The sequence below is a fragment of the Rhea pennata genome, chromosome 16 (assembly GCF_028389875.1).
Source record: "Rhea pennata isolate bPtePen1 chromosome 16, bPtePen1.pri, whole genome shotgun sequence".
NCBI classification, from domain to species: Eukaryota; Metazoa; Chordata; class Aves; order Rheiformes; family Rheidae; genus Rhea; species Rhea pennata.
The window spans coordinates 4,922,388-4,940,247 of record NC_084678.1 but is presented as its reverse complement, the minus strand read 5'-3'; the positions used below and the strand labels follow the sequence as shown (position 1 = coordinate 4,940,247).

The following is a 17,860-nucleotide window of genomic DNA, read 5'->3' as shown; positions in this document are numbered from 1 at the left end:
TGAAAATGAGAAATTTTGTTTTTCTTATTTATCTTGTAATTCAACCGGTTTGTTGAATTATACCATGAAAATGGTGTGACAGAAGACTTGTGCCCTGCTGCACTCAAGGTTAGGATTTGCAAAATCCACTGAAAGTCAAGCTTACGGGAGACCTCTTACTTTTCTACTCCATACAGTTGCAGAGAGAATGAAGTTAATAGGAAGCGTTTTCAGTCACATTCTGCCAACAGCAAGGACAGCCATCAGCACAGGAAAGCTGAACACTGAATAAGGGAAAGGAGGAATCACAGAGAGGACACCCTGTTTTAAGGAGTAACAGGGTCCACATATACAGTGAAGGGGTTCTGGAAATTGCTGTTCTGTTTTTATAATCTTTAAAAATTCCTTTTTTTAAAAAAAAAGGAAAAGATAAAAGGAGGCTTGTCCTTTCTTTGATGGTAACTGTAATCAAGTTGTGTCACCACTGTAGCTTTTACATTACTGTCTTTGTGCTTTACAGGAGAAGGAGACCCACATACCTTTGGTTGCCAGCCGGACACAGTTGATTTTTGTTTCCTGAAAAATACAAAAGTATAAGAAAACATCAAGGTGTGTAATTTGCCCATCTGCAATAAGCACACGTCCCTTAAAAACGAGCGCTAAAACAAATTGGCATTTTTCTCGTATCTCATTTCTGAAAATACTGCCAATGCTTTCACAAAACACCCCATGCTGACGGACCTGCAGGTAGCTGCTTTGTCAACTGACAGGAAGTTAAAAGTGACAATGTATTTTTCCACACTAGATGTATGAGTGATGGGTCCTGCATAACGGGTTGATTAACTAACAGAAATTAGCAGCTAAATGACCTGATTTGTAATAGGCAGAGAAGCCTTGGGTCAAAAGTACATGCAACTGTACATCTAATTTTCATGCACCATTACTACAAATTTGGCAAATTGGGTATTTATTTAAACACATGGCACGGAGACATCTAAGTAATCATTTGAATCCTTCAGCTATCTGAAATGTGTGTGAACAAAGCAGCATGTTGTACAGCTAGCTCTGCCAAACACGCTATTCAAACGCGACCCAAACCACTGCAGTTCTTTCATCACAGGGCTGGGAAAAAAATCAACACCTTTGTTCAATCCACCTCAGAGTCCAAAGATCTACATAAACGGTAATTTGGATGTGAACAACAATGTTGTATTTGGATTAACTAAAAAAAACTCAAATTCAGCAGTCTTCTCAGGCCATCTCTATTGAAAACATATCTTTTCTGGTATCCCAAGGTCCTCATTCTGCAGCCATTATTGGCATGAATTACTTCTGCTCAATACATGATCGTCATCCAAATCCTAATGTGTTGCTTCAGTTAGAAAAGTGACTTTGTCAGTCAGTAATCTGCTGCAGGGGTTTCTTAGCACTTTATGTCTTTACATGCTCTTGTACATGTCTCAGGTGTAATGAATACTGCATAAATTACTGTATGCAACAATGTTACATTAATATGGATGCGGTATGTGCTCTGGAAACAATATCCTGGCAGATGCACTGCTGAGCAGCTCGTTCCACCCTCCAGCAGTAATAGGAACACAGTAAAAGGCTGGATTTGCTCTTGGAGAAAACCTGTTGCACCTGGGAAAGACCCCACTTGGCCCAGCAGAAATGCGTGGCTGCCTTGCACCTTCCTCCTCGCACGTGTTTGTACACAGGAAGGGGCGATGCCAGGATCCATGGGATCCATGCTTCGGGACGTACAATGGTGAATCCCTCTGATCCCTCTTCGCATGCTCCTCAAGATACAGATCTGCTGTGCCAATTGGATAAAAGCAACCCCACATGTATTCCAGGAAGAAAAGATATTCAGACGGACAACCTCTCCCTCTCGTTGTGCCTTGAAACTCTTAAGGAGCTCCTGGATCACTGGACACATCATGTCCAACAGAGTCAGCCCAAGCCAGGTACACTGTCCTCAGCGTGCTACCAAAGTACCGTCGATCCCAGTAAACCAGGATCATATCTCTCCGTGCACTGATCCCTCTCTCCCCACAAAAACAACCCCTCTGCAAAACTTGTACAACTGTCAGCACTAGTAGGCCAACCAAGCTGCCCGATGGAGCTCTGTGCTGCCTTCTGCCTCCCACCAGACAGCTCCAATTGCTGGCTAGTCCGGCAATCCCAAATCTTTATTACCAGTGATGATATATGAAGCAGGAAGAATGCAGCTTTACTTTCAGAGCTCAGTCTCAGCGTGCTGTGATGGAAATAATAATAAAAACCAAACCTGATGTAGTTTCTAGCCTAAGGAAAGGTGACATATAAGATCAGTGAAGAAAAATAAACTTTGACTATCAAGAGAGCATTTTTGCAGTCCAAAAGTAGCTGGATACTTGCATGGATTTTGTCATTTTGTCTTTTTTTTTTTTTTTTTTTGTAGCTATTGCTTTGTGTAAGTTCCAAAGTGCAACAGAAAGCTGGAAATTAGTCAGTGATGAGAAAAGAATAGGTGAGAAAACAAAAAATGAAATCTTGTTAATGAAGCTGTAACTGATCTTATTTGAGCACGTACATATTCCTGCCTATTACGCTCCCACAGTGTAATTTGAGAAGACAGGATACAGTGCCCTCCGTTTGCATGGACATCTCCTAATTGCAGTATTTACCGCAATTATCCTTAGCAAAAGACAGTGATCTGGTACTGCCAAGAGAAAGAGCAATCCATCACTTGAGGAACAAGTCCTCTGGACTTCAGAACTTCAGTTCAGATTGCATCTTCAGAGAAGGAGAACTTGAAAGCAATTCAAAAGGACGCTAGACGTACAGCTCCTGGGGATGTTAAAGCCTAAAGAAGGGAGCTCAGTCCCTATTCCTCATTGGGGCTGATTATTCCTTTGATTTCCATTGATCACCTCGTTGATCAAGTCAGTGTTTCTCTCTTCGATGCCTCATAAAAAATGGGGTTTCTTCATATTTACTGCATTTTTGTTTGAGTTTGCCTGAACTTTTCTGCCAACAAACAGAATAAATAAATACAGATCTTTTTCCTCAAAACAGTAAATGATTTTCTGACAACCATACCTTTTTTCTGAAAAATATGAGTCGTGAATCAAGCAGAATGTTTACTTGTTCATGGTAAAATAAGATGCTTCTGTTCAGGCAATAGTAAAAAACAGGAATAAATAATATAGTTAACTCTCAATTATCCATCCAAATGCCTTAAGGCAATTGCAAGAAAGATCATGAAATAAAGTGATAAAAAAAAGTTTTTAAAAACGAGAAGTAATATCCATATGCTACAGCTCTTGACCCAAACTTCCTCTGCTGACGCACACATGGTTACGGGAAGTTGGTCTCTGGACTCGACTCCCCTACACACACACCACGGTTCCCACGCACGCCGACGGGCTCCTCCCGCAGCGCCGACCTCTGAATTTTCTCTAATTTCGGCTGTTTTTTTAGCATTCTCTGAACACAGTCTGCTGCTTTCCGAGGAGAGGGAGCTGATCCTGCCTATATCCCCTGCGGTTCCTGAAAGCACGTTTCACTGAAGCGCGCTGCACGACGACAAGTTCTGCCTCCGTCGCTGCAGTGGTTGGATGGAAACAATTTTCCGCAGAAAGGGGTTATGAGGGCAGCAGGCCGTATGTTTATGTGACAGCTGCATCTTCCCAGCCTAAAAGGGCGAACGATTTTTGTTTTTTCTTTTTCTCTTAAAACGACAGCTTGCTGCTTCCGGACTATGAACACTAAAAGAAGCCGCTCTTGCATCCATCTGTTTTCACACTCGTAATTTTTTCCTTCCGTTGCCATCACTATGCCGCTGTGTTAGTTAAGCGGCGCGTTCGCTCTCACGAGAGCGCGGCGGCGGCGGCGGCAGGGCGAGAACCGCGGTCCCCGCGCTTGCTCTTCAAGGCTGTCCCGCAACGGGCAGTTTCTTCAAGGAGCTCAAACTGGGCACTGCAATTCTCACTTTTGCTGCTGCACAGATGACACAGACAAGTAATTACCAACCTCCTGCTTGGATTCAGGCATCTCCTTCAGTATCCTGCGTATGCTGAACACGCTCATAGGCAACCTGCTTCCCATGGGAGCTGAACCACTGCCGTATTAGCCTTCCTTTTTTTTTTTTTTTTTTTTTTTTTTTTTTTGATTCTTAATAGATTTTCTCCAAATCTAGCGGAGCTCTAGGCCATGTCTTTGGTATCTCTCTGAAGGCAAATGTGCGCTGTGTTTAAAATCAATCATGTGCGTGCCTTTGCAGGATCCACGGACTCCTCTGTAATTTCTATTGCCAGTTTAAGAAAACTGCTCTTTCTCCAAGACCACCAACACCAGCTATTTTTGCTATCTGTTTTAGCGTCTTGGGCTTTTATTTTACTACGTCAAGTAAGAAGTTCCTTGAATGATATACAGTCAGTCATTTATTACCCACATCTTTCAACCTCCCAAAACCTGCAGTTAAATGAGAGGCTATTATTTAAGCGAACAATAAAACCACCGTGAAAACACTCCGGCCCACACATTCTGGCCGAGGATGGCCAGCCACATGGGGAAACAAGAGGTTCCAAAGAGCACAGTGTTTCCAAAACTGCTGAATTTTTGCCCCAGAAGCTCCAACATGTAGCTTAGAAGAATAACTATCAGTGGACAAAACTGTACACCTGAAAATTCGATGAACATAGAGCTCCTTGAAGCCGTTTAACTGTTTGCAGAAGCAGTGTAGGTTACCTCGGTACTACTCAAGTTCTCCGAACAGGGCTGGTGCTGAATTAAAGTACCCCACCAGCTTTCTGTGGGCCATTCCCCACAGGGATGAATCTCACCTTAAGTGCTAGCAGCTCTAACCATACCCCCAAAATCTTCTAGAAGGATGATCTGTATTGTGATGAGACCTGTCAGCATCTAGAAACCCAGCCTGAAGTCCCTTGCTAATAACGAACTGCATAATTGTGCATGTAGTACAAGTCATTACAGAGAGAGAAAAAAAATCAATGAGAAACTCTGCAGAGTGTCATTCCTTCAAAAATAATATTCTCCTTGATTACTGTGGTGCTACTTTCATGCTCCTGGCCTGAAAACATCACTCACCTCTTGGACCACCAGGCTGCACGAACAGCTGGCAGCGCCTTCCACATCATCTCCAGCTGTGCAATGAAGGCTCCTGCCTCTTTTCCCATTTAGAGGAAAAACGGCCAAGAATTATTGATTGCAACTGCGCCGCTACAGATTTCATTTTAACTCTGAGGAGTAAAATTCAACAACTGCAAGAAAGATTTCTAGGAAGCTCCAGTTTCTGCACTACTTAAAATTCAGGCAGGTTTCACAGCAACTGAATCTTCCCCAGCTGAATGTGTTTGCTGGATCACTAACCAGAGACCGTCACCTACAATGACCCAGAGAAAGAGCAATAAAACCTGCAACATTTAACTTTGATTATTAAGCCAGTACAACAGCAAGAGTGAGTGAGGAGCAACGTGACGTTGCCATCTCGCACTGGCCTCACTTTTCAGAAGGAAAAGGACGTTGCGAGGATGGGTGCTGTGAAGGGACCTGGCACAGGCAGCTTCTTGTACCACCTCCTTCTAACAAATAAACAGTCAGTAATTGTGCTTCTCACCCCCACAAAACCTGGAGCTTCTGTTTTCTTCTTTTTCTTTTTAATTTTCTCCCCCTTCTTACTTCAAACTCTTGACACATTTCAGATCAGCACCTGGCTTTCGACAACCCCTAGGAGGGGAACGCACGTGATTTGGAAGGCTTTTGTACACGAGAGCAGAAAACGCTGCTGCTGCACACACCTGCTGCTTAGCCCCATGTCTCGAAGCAACACCACGTTGACCAAATTTCCCGCGACGGTCCAGAGAAAAGAATTCGGCGAGTGACAGCTATCTTATTCAAACTTGCAAACAACAAATAGAGCCTTGCACACGAGAAGGCAGGGAAGCTTGCAATCTGATTTTGCAGCAATTTGCCACACTTGTTCTGCACCCAGCTGTTAATTAAGTCCCTTTCAAAGCAACAATCACAGCTAATGGTTACAGAGCAGACAAGAACACCAAATGAGCAGAACCCTCCACGCACAGAGATGCCGAAACAATAAACTCCTCAACAACAGCCATGTCCTCTTAATCAAGCTTTCTGACCAAACACAGAATGCTTCTTCAAATCAAACTCCCTCTTGGTGTCCTACATTTCCAAAAGATGATGTTATGGTTCACTGCACGAAGGTTTCTCATTGCAGGTTCCAGGTACGGAAAGAAGCTTCATCATTCCAAAACTGCCTGTGATTAATGTAACTGCAGAATATCCTAGTTAAAATATGAGTGCCAATAGTCTATTAAAAAGGTTTCAATGTGCAAGAGAAAACAAGGCTGTATTTTAATCCCACTAAATGGTAGAGTTTCAGAACTTTTACAGATGTGCATTATCAAAAATACCACATTGCAGCCGTGTTTGCAGGCTCTATGAAGACCACGGTCAAAACTACTTAATTTGTAGATCTAAGTGTCTACCCAGAGCTCTAAATACAAACTATATCTGCAAACAATTCTGAGAACAAAATAAAACTCATTATTTACAGCTGTAAAAGCCTGGATGCAAATCAGACCCTAATGTCTGAAACATGAGACTTAAGGATTTCATCATGAAACAAAAAGTATCATGGTTTCTCAGCTGAAGAGCTAAATTCCATCTTGGACCTGCCCCCAGCACATCATGTATCTTGTTATACTTATTCTACATTTTTTCCTATACCTATTAGCTAAACTGCACTTCAACGCTACATAAGCATATATTATAGCTACACAAACTATTAACACAATATGCAATTGCTTGCTCAAATAGGAATTTCTTTTGTCTGGCAGGGTATTTCTTCTACCTGTATTCACAAGCTGCATATTGTTGCATACAGGCTTTTTGAATTATTTATGCTTGCAAGTCCCGATTCTGTAAGCAAAATATTCCTGTATTTCTGCTAGTAACTGAAAATTATGGAATAGTCCAGTTGACGCAGAAGTACAATTTTTCCAGCTCAGACTGACAGGGATTGCTGGGTTTCTTGTGTGTGGTTTGCCTTTATCTGTAGCAGACGGAGCATAGTCTATATCCAATGGTAACTGGGAATTTGTTCAAGTTCTCTGCTACTGCAGGGACTCAGGACATTGGCAATGACCTGGACCTCTCCCACAATACAGTCTAACTGCCATATAGGTTTTTACTAATTAGTCTTAAATTTTTTGTAGGTATTTGCAAAGCAAGTTTTGTCTCCAGAACATGGGCAGTAGGTGTTTGGTTGGCACTCTGGATGTGCTATGTTTAATGTGCGTGACTGCAGGTGTCCAATTTCAGTGCTTCAAGCGGTTCTTTTCTGTCTAGGATCCTATTATAACAGCCAAAGTCAGACCCTTCTGAGACCCTGTGCCATGGCGTATACAGAGTATGATGCAACTGGCCAGCTAAAGAAGCCCAGAAAAAGTAGAACCACACATTAATGCTGCCGTAATCCAGAATGCCAGGTGGAACCTACAATTCCATTTATATTACTCATTTACAGCACTCTATACTGCACTTGAGTAAATGAAGTTTTTCCTTCCCTGGGGATCCATTCAGTAGCGACTAACTAGCACACAAGGGGAATTAACTGGACACAGAGAGACATATACAGATATTTCACAATTTCCTTTATAAAGGCAAATCTAAAATTGAATTAATTGAGTAGCGCTGGAAGGAGTCTGTATCGACTAGCAAGGAAACCAAGGTGAAAAGCAGCACTGTATTGAGGAGATTTTGTCAGCCACACAGCAGATACTCTGCAGGAGAACGGTGATGAATGGAGGAACTAAGCCAGTAAGAAAAGCTGCGGATATTCACTGGCATTGCTAGCCTGTTAAAAAACATGCAGTCCCCCGTGATGTACTGTGATGTCTTGCAGGTGTAGAAGACTGTTCCAAGTGGAGACCAAGGACTACAACACCTTCCACCTTTGACTGATCTTTCTAATTCTCCTCTTTCAGAGGTGATGTCTTGAAGAACTGAGCCAAGTGAAAGTTGGGTTCATGAAAGCACTGGCAAAGGTGCTAAGAACATATACAACTGTCCAACTTCCTGACTGCACATTTATGCTGTAAGACTTTTCATGAGGCCTGAATGTCAAATCCTATCACATTATATGATAATGAAAAACAATTAAGGGAGTCAAAGGTAAGGAAGGGAGTAGGGTGAATTGCTGCTCAGGCTGGACCTCGCTTGTTCACTGTTAGCTGAATAGGACTGCAAAGACCAAGCTAAAAGAATGTCACAAATAATTTTAAGCTGGAAACTAAAAATGGAAAACGGAAGAGGTCTTCACTTTTCCCATGACTGGATCTGTCAGGACATGATATGTATGTCATTTGAGTCTGCGAATTTTGAGTCTGGGGCAGACTAAGCTTCCTGTCTCCATTTTAAACTTAGTAGCACAGAAAAAGTATTTATAAAAATGCAGTCCAGGATATCCAAAAGGAGCAAGAAAGACATGCACATTGTCCCCTCTATAGCCTAACTTACATTTTACTCAAACTGAAAATCCCAATCGTAATTGCTAAATTATGATGTGACCAAATGCAAGCTAGAAGATAATCCAATTTCACAGCATTTGGGCAGTTCTCATCTCATAATGTCTCCTCCAAACTGATAAGCAGTGGAATTGATGTAGCAGCTCTGTCATTTAAAAGGACAATAGCCCCTACCCCAATTTTAATGCAACTGCAAGGAAAAGCAGCAGAATAAAGAAGTAAATTCTAAGCAATCCACTTTGTAAACCAAATGCCAGTAACCCAACATGTGCCTTTACATCATCTGGGTCCACTATGGGTTTCTCATTGGATTTATTTATCAGGGAGAGATTTGAGTGAAGGACGAGTAGTGGCATGCTGAATTTTCACCAAATTTCTGCAAGAGCATAATAATGAGGAGGAGATAAACTGCCATCCGATGGAGATGCAAAGAGAAAGGTGGGGAGGACAGATAGAGGTGGTCATGTGTACAGATCCAGCTTAACTTTCTCTGCACTTACTCCATTTGCTTTGCTAAGAGCCTGGAAGTATATGCTGTAGCTTTTCAGGGGTGAAAGGGGAGCGTTCCAGTAGCCGTTGTAGGTTTTGTTGTCGCCCACCGTGAACGGCTGCGTGACGGGCAGGTTGACCGGCTTCAGCTCAGCTGCAAAGTAGTGGGGGGAGTCCAGACTGGAAGCGTTCTTGTAGCTCACTGGAACGGAGAAGCACTCAACGATGTCTGCAGCTCTCCGTGCTTTCTGTGGCTTCTCTTCTTTGACAACAAGTTGATAGACACTAGGAAGGAGAGGAAGTAGAGGAAAATACAGTTAGAATCTCAAGAGCCTTAAACACCAAGAAACTTTCCAAAGACAAAAGTAAAAGGCAAAACAGTAAAAACAATTCCAGAACATAACAAATACCATTTCTGGAGCACTGCAGTAGCAGTGACAACTGAGTGGTACTACGTGGGCAAGACATCGATCGCTTACTCTGTTGATTTTGTTGAGTTAGTTGAGATACACCTTTGTGAAAGTCCAAATAGATTTCACTGATGTCACGCTTTGGGAAAAGGAGGTATCAGATAAAATATCCAACCTATAATGAATTTTTAATTTAGTGAAAATTGGAGAGAAATTGCTTTCTCTTTCAGCCACCGAATTATGAATTGTTTGCTAAGGCCAAAAGGTGTAAGATGATGATGGTAGAGTACTGATGGCATCAGTATCTGGCAATGGTGTCAGATCCCCTTTGAAACAGTTTCAGGGACAACATAAAGAACAAACAAGAACCAGTTTCAGTAAACAAAAGAGATCTTATAACTTCTAAGAATGGCCCTTTCTCACACCACTTTTGGGTCACATCCTAGGATAAGGAGTTCTCTAATAGTAATTTTCATGGCATATCTCCTCCTAACCCGTAATACTAAAAGGTTGACTTATATACTGAGCAGGTGCCTTTTTTTTTTTTTTTTTTTTTTTTTATCTCTTCCAATTCACTTTTGTTTCAGGAAACATCTACTCTTCGTACTCTTTCCAGCTCTATAAATTGTTAATCTTTTTGCAATCCTGCTACGTTTTGGGCCTCTATGATATGTAATAGTGATTCTTGCTATTTGTAGCTTACCTTTTTAGGCTCAGGAAGGTCGTAAGGCACCCACATGCACTTCGCTATTTTTCTCAGTTAACAAAGCCTTTAAGTTCAGGGCTGCTACAGCTGAGGCATATATGCCGCCTGCGTATCACCATTTACCCATTTGACAAAGAATGATACCACTGCAGCCATCTCATTTTCTAGTAGGACATTCACATATGCTGCCCTCACCTACCTGTGCAAAGCTGGTCTTTGGTTTAGTTAGACTGGGGAGAGCAACTAAAAGGTAAGTAAACCACCAGCAGCATATCGTTCTCCCTGCTTGCGCCGGCTCCTTGTTGTAGAAAGATTGGTTAGAAAAAATTCTAGCACTGCAACAGCTCATCAGTGCTTCTGGGGGAAGCAAAGCTGTGGCAGCTTGAACAAGCAGCACTGTGAAAAAAACTAGCTCATGTTTTTGAATTAATTACTATTTTATTTCTGTGGGTATCCAGAATACTCGCTGTTAACAAGGAAGTGGTCAGTGAATCGTTTGGCAAAGTATCAGCATGGGAGACTGCTGCTGCGAGACATGAAAGCAAATAATCTTTACAAATACAATCAGTTTGTGAGTTGCTTAGTACTGAAATCGTCCTCATGCGGGATGCTACCAGCATTTGCTAATGTGGCGAGATGCACTCACCAGGGGTAGGGACGGCAGCGTTCAAAGACAGCCCATTAACAGACCTGAAAACTTTCCTCAGTCTTACAGCTCCCTTGTGGTTTTAACAGAGTATTTTAAACCTTCTCTGGTATATACTTTTCAATTTCTAAAAAAAAATTAACCAGTTTCCCAGCAACTGACCACTCCTTCCAGCCTGGCAAGAGAAACCTGCAGTCGGCCTTTCCAGTCACTGTTTACTGAGGCCACCCACAGATTCTTATTCTGACCCTCTGCTCTGGCAGTAATAATAAATATTGCTTGAAATAGAATATGGATTTTATCTATCTTGCTAAAAGCAAAATTTTCATTTGGAGTTTAATTTCCTACGAATTTATCAAATGATGAACAGAATTTCTACAAACACAAAACTTCTGGTGAGTCAGCCTTCACCTGCAAATCCTAAGGTTTTAAGTGAGAAGCTTGGTTTTGGTGTGCTTGTGGAGGAAGGGCATTTGTGAGAACACTTGGCAGAACATAAGGATGATATGCGGTCCTTTTCTATCAAATGGTAGGCTTTCATAAAGGCAGGGCTTTTTTATATCTGTGGACAAAAAAAAATGAAAGCTGCCTTCTGTGTATGAGTACGCCAATATTCAGCTTTGTTACTGTAGATCGAACTGATCTCTCATTTTAACCACAGTGCTCTGAAAGATATATAATGCTACCACTTTTAGACAATCTGGATGATGGAGTTTCCTTGACAGTGTAGCAGAACTGGAGCCCCTTCAGCCCCTCCAGTCAGTTCCTCAAAGGTCTCAAGATTTGCAGCCTACATCCACTTGCACAACTTCATTCTCGCTGCAGGCTTGGTCATCTAAATTACACAGCTCAACTGAAGTACATAGCTCACCACTCGCTGGAAGCCTTCTTCAGGAGAAGGGACAAAGTTCACGGTCCCCTTTTTCCTGGATAAATGTTCAAGGACATGGAATCAGTGCCTGCTCTTTCCAAACCTGCCAATGGCCTGGTCATGTTCCTCTCCTGTTTTTTTCTGATTATGGGTATTTTTGCCCACTATGGCACAACCAGTATACTGCATACCCTCCAAAACAATCCAAAATTTACAAGGAATGACAGTGTAAGCTCTGAACAGCAACAACCCAGCAACCACCAGCAGCCTTTCCAACCAACCTGTAAGCCTATTGCTGACATTTCTAAAGGATTAGCCACCTGCCTTCTAACTGAAAAAAAAATGCTTAGTTTCAGTTTTATCCCCTGAAAAATGCCTCCCTTTGTTGACAACAGAAAATATTTCCTTTCTATATACATGTAAGTCCTTTCACAGCCTAGCAGAAGCAAGGAGTTCTTGCTTTCCATCTCCCCGTCCCCATAGTGTCCCGAGGGCAACCTCATTTTTTTGGTATCCCACTTCTGAGTAATGATCCACATACAAGAAGAAACAGGATATTCCCAGGCTCATGAACTGCCAGGTAAACGAATCCTTTCCATGCTCAGAGAAGTTCTTACCTTAACATTCTCAGAGTCACACCTGCTCCTCCAATATATGCACCTTGTTTTCAGGATGAGTAAGAGCTTTGATACATATGTAACATAATAGCAGATACTCTTTTATTTGTATTCTTTCACATTTTAGCTTTCCCGCTTACCTTTTAACTCATACTCTTCCCTTCACGCATATACCCCATCATTTTAATGTCAGGAAATTTTACTCGTTACTTTTGATGTTTCTTCTTTTGGATTAACCTGAGGTGCTTCTGGAAGCACCATGAGATGTTCACAAGCATTTAACTGAAATGCAATAGACATCCCGTTTGCGTTTGAGTTAAAGCTCCATTAACCTCCTGCTCGAATACTGTCCCCTTTTCCTGTGAGACAAACATCCAAGCCAGCAGCGCTGTCGTCGTGCCCTCTTTCTAAAGAACGCACTCCTCGCCAAAGCTGGGGACGAGTGACTGCCTACCTTCCTCTGCGGTTTTTCCTTTATGCCTGGCACTGCCCTAGCTCACAGCGATGTCTGCAGCACCCATGTCTCTTCACTTGACCTGCATGACTCAGTGACCTCCACACCTCACCTCCCTTCCCTCTTGGAGCCTCAGTTATCTAGCGGTGGTCAAGCGGCCGCTCCAAGGTAGTGGTCAAGGGGCCAAGAGAGTGGCCGCTGTCGGAGATAATTCTGGCCTGAAGCTTATCACTCTGGGAAGTCATTGCCTGCTACTGCCAGCATTAAGACTCTCATGAATGCGTGCCTCTTCCTTGGGATAAGTAGAATAGATAAAAAGGCAATGATCCTACACCAAAATGAATTTTTTGTGGGATTTTTGAGTAGCAAGCATACAACTACCCACCCTAAATTTTGGCCAGAATATCTGGAATATTGTAACAATTTGCAAGAGTAAAAGCAATTCAATTTTGTCAGAAGACAACATTTCTTGATGCATCATGACCCCTAAAGCCTGTGGGTTGGGCACAGGCTCCAAATCAACCCAGTGAATATGATGTGCCCTATCAGCCTGCAAAAGCACTTCAGCTGCAGGCATGTCTCCGCTCCAACGTTCAGCGGGGTCAACCTTTCAAAACGTGCTACTACTCCCAGTTTCACAGTACAAAGCAGGGTGATTACAACTAAGGAAGAGAGGAGCATGTGTCCAAAAACTGCTAGAGGGAAGGGAAGGGGGTAGGGGGAAATACAGAAGAGATATCCCAAGTATTTTATTAGCTTTTATTCTGGCTATCAGGTAGGCAGTAGCAAGGATCTCCTGGGGATCTCCTCCTCTCAGCTTCAAAGCTACCGCTTGCAGCCAGAATCAGCCAACACTGCTTGCATAGCAGGAATCAATACAGCAGTTGAAAACGCCCAGTTGGATAAAAGAAAGTTTCAGTGTCATGTATGGAAATTATATTAAAAGAGACAACAAAAGCGGCGTGTAGAAGCTCGTGATAGCTGATAGCAACCTCAGCAGCAATAAAATGAAAGAAGACAAGCAGTGTGTTTCAGCCTCAGTGTTAATACATAGCCTGGTCTACAAGGAAGGAAGCTCCCGGGGCTTTTCCCTGGGCTCCTGGCCCAACACCCGACTTCCTAGAAGGCTGGGGAGCTCACAGCCCCGCTGTGCAGCCGCACCGTCGTGCTGAAGGAGGCCCAGACTGGGCTCCTGGATAAATTTCACAGGTTTCCTATAGATAAAACCCCATTACTTTAATAAAAGCTATTTAAACTTTTTGACAGTTTCCTTCTAAATCACTGATAAAAGCACCAGGCGTAATGGTCGCCACAGCATAAATGTTGTCTGCACAAGAAGAAAATGTGCTCTTATCATCATCTACAAGGTAATCTTATAAATTATGAGTTCTCTAGTCAGCATGGAAATACAACTGTGGATAATCAACATTTCAAATCACAGCCCTGTGTCCCTGCTACTGAGGGATCCCTGGGCTCACACCCACTTCTCCTTCCCTGCTCTCCATTTTTGCAGCCTGGCGTGAAAATGAGCTAAGGAAGCAACTTTCCAGAAATCCAGCCACATATTTACACCAGACTCAAGTTTTGTGTATGGGATGGGCATGAAGGTGGAGAGGGAAAGCTCCGTCAGCGCTTCCTACAGTGCATCCACTCGTACACACACACTCCTCGGCACACGCCAGCACCCTGACGTGATACTTCCCAACAACGTGAAATCTGCACTATACCCCTGATAATGACAGGGTGTGAAAAGGAATATAATTCTTTCCTGGCCTTACATTGATCCCCTCCTTACCTGACTTACTAAAGCTTAAAAGAAATGACCCTTCAGCATTTCAGTATTCCCTCTTGACCATATTGGTATCCAGGATTTCTTGAATGTACCGTAGCCATTTAAGATTTAATAGATTTCCATTTAATTTTAATATTTAATACATCACTATATTATCAGATGTTTATTATTTCCAATAATATCTTCCCCTTGGGGAAGAAAAGTAAGTAGCAATTAGCAGAGCCTGGTCTTGCACTGCATGATTTGACTAGCCTGTTGCAAGCAGGTTTTGTAGCCCATGCTTAGAGAACAGGAACTTCTCATTTCTGGTTCAAATGCACCACATTTACTTCCAGGATATCTGTTTGATAGGCTTCAGGGAATGAGATGCTATTAAAGGGTAGCAGTCGCCTTGTTATTAGTTATCTTAATTCAAAGACGAAGAAGAAGGGGCAATGAAGTAAGCAGGCACGGGGCTCCTCTGCCGCCGTAGTTGTGCGCTCTCGGAGGGAAGGCACGCGGGAAGCAGCAGCCAAGACGGAGCTGGGCACCGCATCTCCCTTGCTGCATCTATGCAGTGATGTTCACCCACGCAACAGCGTTCTGAAAACGCTGTCCAAAAGCTCAAAACCCCAAATCAAACCCTATCTGACTGAGCCAGGAGGGTTAATGCTGCACACAGACAAACAGGCATCGAGCGCCTACGCAGAGGGTCAAAGACAAGTTAATTAGAAGGGTAAACAAGCAATTCAGCTTCTTTCCTCTTCTTCAGGGTGCAGAAGTACTGGAGACTCTTAAGATCACAGGAGCATTCAGAGAATCCGCACTCACATCCCCACCAAGCAGACCCTAGAAACTCCAGAAACCAAACGCTACTGCCCTGCTATAACAAATAGCAAAAGTCAGATGCAAGTGCAGCCCCCAGCCACCAGGCCTGCTCGCTGCAAACGCACTGCACATCAGTCTCCCGGGATGCTGCCGAAAAACGGCAAACTGGATCCTGAACAGCCCAACTTCTCTTCTAGTGCCCATTTTTCAAGATAGCAGAAAAAAATCAAAGAATTCAGGCTACAGATACTTATACTGGCTTCCCCCCGCCCCCAACCCCGCTCTTCCATTTAACTTGAGACCCCATTAAATTTGGTTGAACCCCTTTCAGTGTCTGTGTACATACCCACATAGGTTCACTGCCTTTATTCAGACAACACAGGACCATCTCCCAGGATACTGCAAGAGGAGAGAGCTTGATGTGTTGTCTCCTACTCGAATTTAGAATTCAAATTAGCTGCTTAGTGTGCATATGCTTATTTTATGATTTCAGTGACGCAGACTGAGACAGAAGAATAACATCAACATCTTTATTTCCTATCTCTTCACGGTATCTAACTAAGCACTTGACTTCTACCACCCAGGCAATAAAAACCAAAATAATACCACCCACAAGGAGTGAATCTCGTAGTGATTCCAGATAAAACAACAGAGGTACTGAGGACACTGTGGGGTCCAGGCAATGGATGCTTTTTTTGAGCTGGTAGCTTGTGTGTTTTCTCATGATGGAAAATCTGATGAAATATAATAGGGCTGAAAGCAAAAAATATTCTATAAAAAAATCTATCGGCACTCTACAGCATTTATCCTAAAAAAAAATGTAGAATTAAACAGGGAAATGAGTTGCTTCTTACAGTGTGCCTCCAGCCCTCCCATAAACTTGCATAGAAAGGATTTTGTAAAAAATGCGCTAGGATGGCGAAACAAACAAAACACTTTAAAAATTATAAAAAGAACAAACTTTTTTCTACTAAAATTTACAAGAACTAAATGCGTAACAGTCATAAAGCCTAATGCGCAGACTCAGAGTGCCCACGGCGTCTACCAGACCTCTCGGCTGTGGAGCTATCAGCGAACGCTTCCTCACCAGCCTCCTCCTGCAACCCGGGAACTGAGCGTTCAAACGTTCAGAAGCGACTCCGCAACCGGTTTCTCGGTTCATAAAAGTTTCTGGCTGGCAACATATTCCCGCCAAGCGAGTGAGCTATTTTGTACGTCCTAAACTTTCACCCTTATAACCTTCCACCGCACCTTTGGTCAGAAGCTCTGAAACTAACCTACAAAACGTAACAAATTGAGTTTCACAGCCACCTAGGATGTACGTGTAGGGTCCCAATACACTCCTCTGCAATTTTCTCTCTATCTAGGGACTGATTTTAAACCCATTTAAACTCAACTAAAGATTGTACTAACCCCCCAGAAAGCTTTGGAGCAGCTCCACACAGAATGCAATACACTGGAATTAAGACTAGCCCTCGATGAACATTTTTATGCAGAAAATATATAAAAAAAGAGAGATTGTTCTGCAGTGTCATCTTCTAGAATATGCTTGGCTATTTCAAAGATTCAAAAACTAGCCCATTCTGAATGCACTGTCACCAGTGATACCATCAAAAGAAATCAGCTTCTTCCCATTTGCAAGACATTTACAAAAATAAAGCCTATAATAGTGATGTTACTCAAGTAACACTGTCTCATTTTACAGAGTTACTCGTGCCAGCTCCCTCACTGTGAAGGAGCTCCTTCATTTCCGTGGCTTCTTTTAACATTCTTTTAAATCAAACAAATCTTCTACTGTATTCACTGAGGTTGAAGAATACCAAGAAAACACCTAAATTCAGCGAAATTTGTAAAATACAAACGGCACAGAAAGACACGGCTGTTGTTTTTATTGCTATGAGAAACCTGCCAATACTTACGCAATCCATTTAATTAAGAAGGTTGATAAGAGAGGCGCCTCAAATTTTCTTCCAGGCTCCAATTCGCTGGCCTACTAAGGCATGCTTTACCCTGAAGTCCAGAAAATAAAGGGCAGTGATTTCACATTTGGACAATACTACGGGCATCCTGTTATCTCTGTAATTTCAAGCTTTGTTAAATTTCTAGGATGATCAAAAGGGGCACTAGAAAAAACCAAGGAAGTCTAAAGACTGATCCTATGTCAGCCACGGCTATGGGAAGCAAACTAAAATCGCACTAAAATGTGACGAGTTGCCTGTGCAGACAGCTGTCCTAAGGCATTGCGTGCTGGGCCAAACTTTAAGAAAAAAAAGAAGGTGATTTGCCCAATATCACACAGCATCAGCTGTACAAAAACAAATCTCATATTTTTGTCCAATGCTCCTACCGGACAGTATCTCCAGCAGGCAAAACATCCACTTCAGTATGATCTGGAGTAGCTTGCTGACAATCTGCTCAGGCAGCATGATGAAAGCAGCTCCCTGATAAACTGGGGAAAACATCAGCAGTGGCTACTTTAGGGAGAACTTTCTAAACTTCACGATAAAAGAAGCCAAGGGTTGGTCTCCTTC

General features: G+C 42.6%; 1 protein-coding gene across 1 annotated transcript in view; it reads right to left on the bottom strand.

The window, feature by feature from the left end:
- PTPRT (protein tyrosine phosphatase receptor type T) overlaps positions 1–17,860 on the bottom strand; it is a 329,075-nt gene that overhangs the window by 81,588 nt on the left and 229,627 nt on the right. The window contains 2 exon segments of the mRNA XM_062589625.1: positions 519–555; positions 9,038–9,311. Coding sequence (XP_062445609.1) covers positions 519–555; positions 9,038–9,311 — 311 coding nt within the window.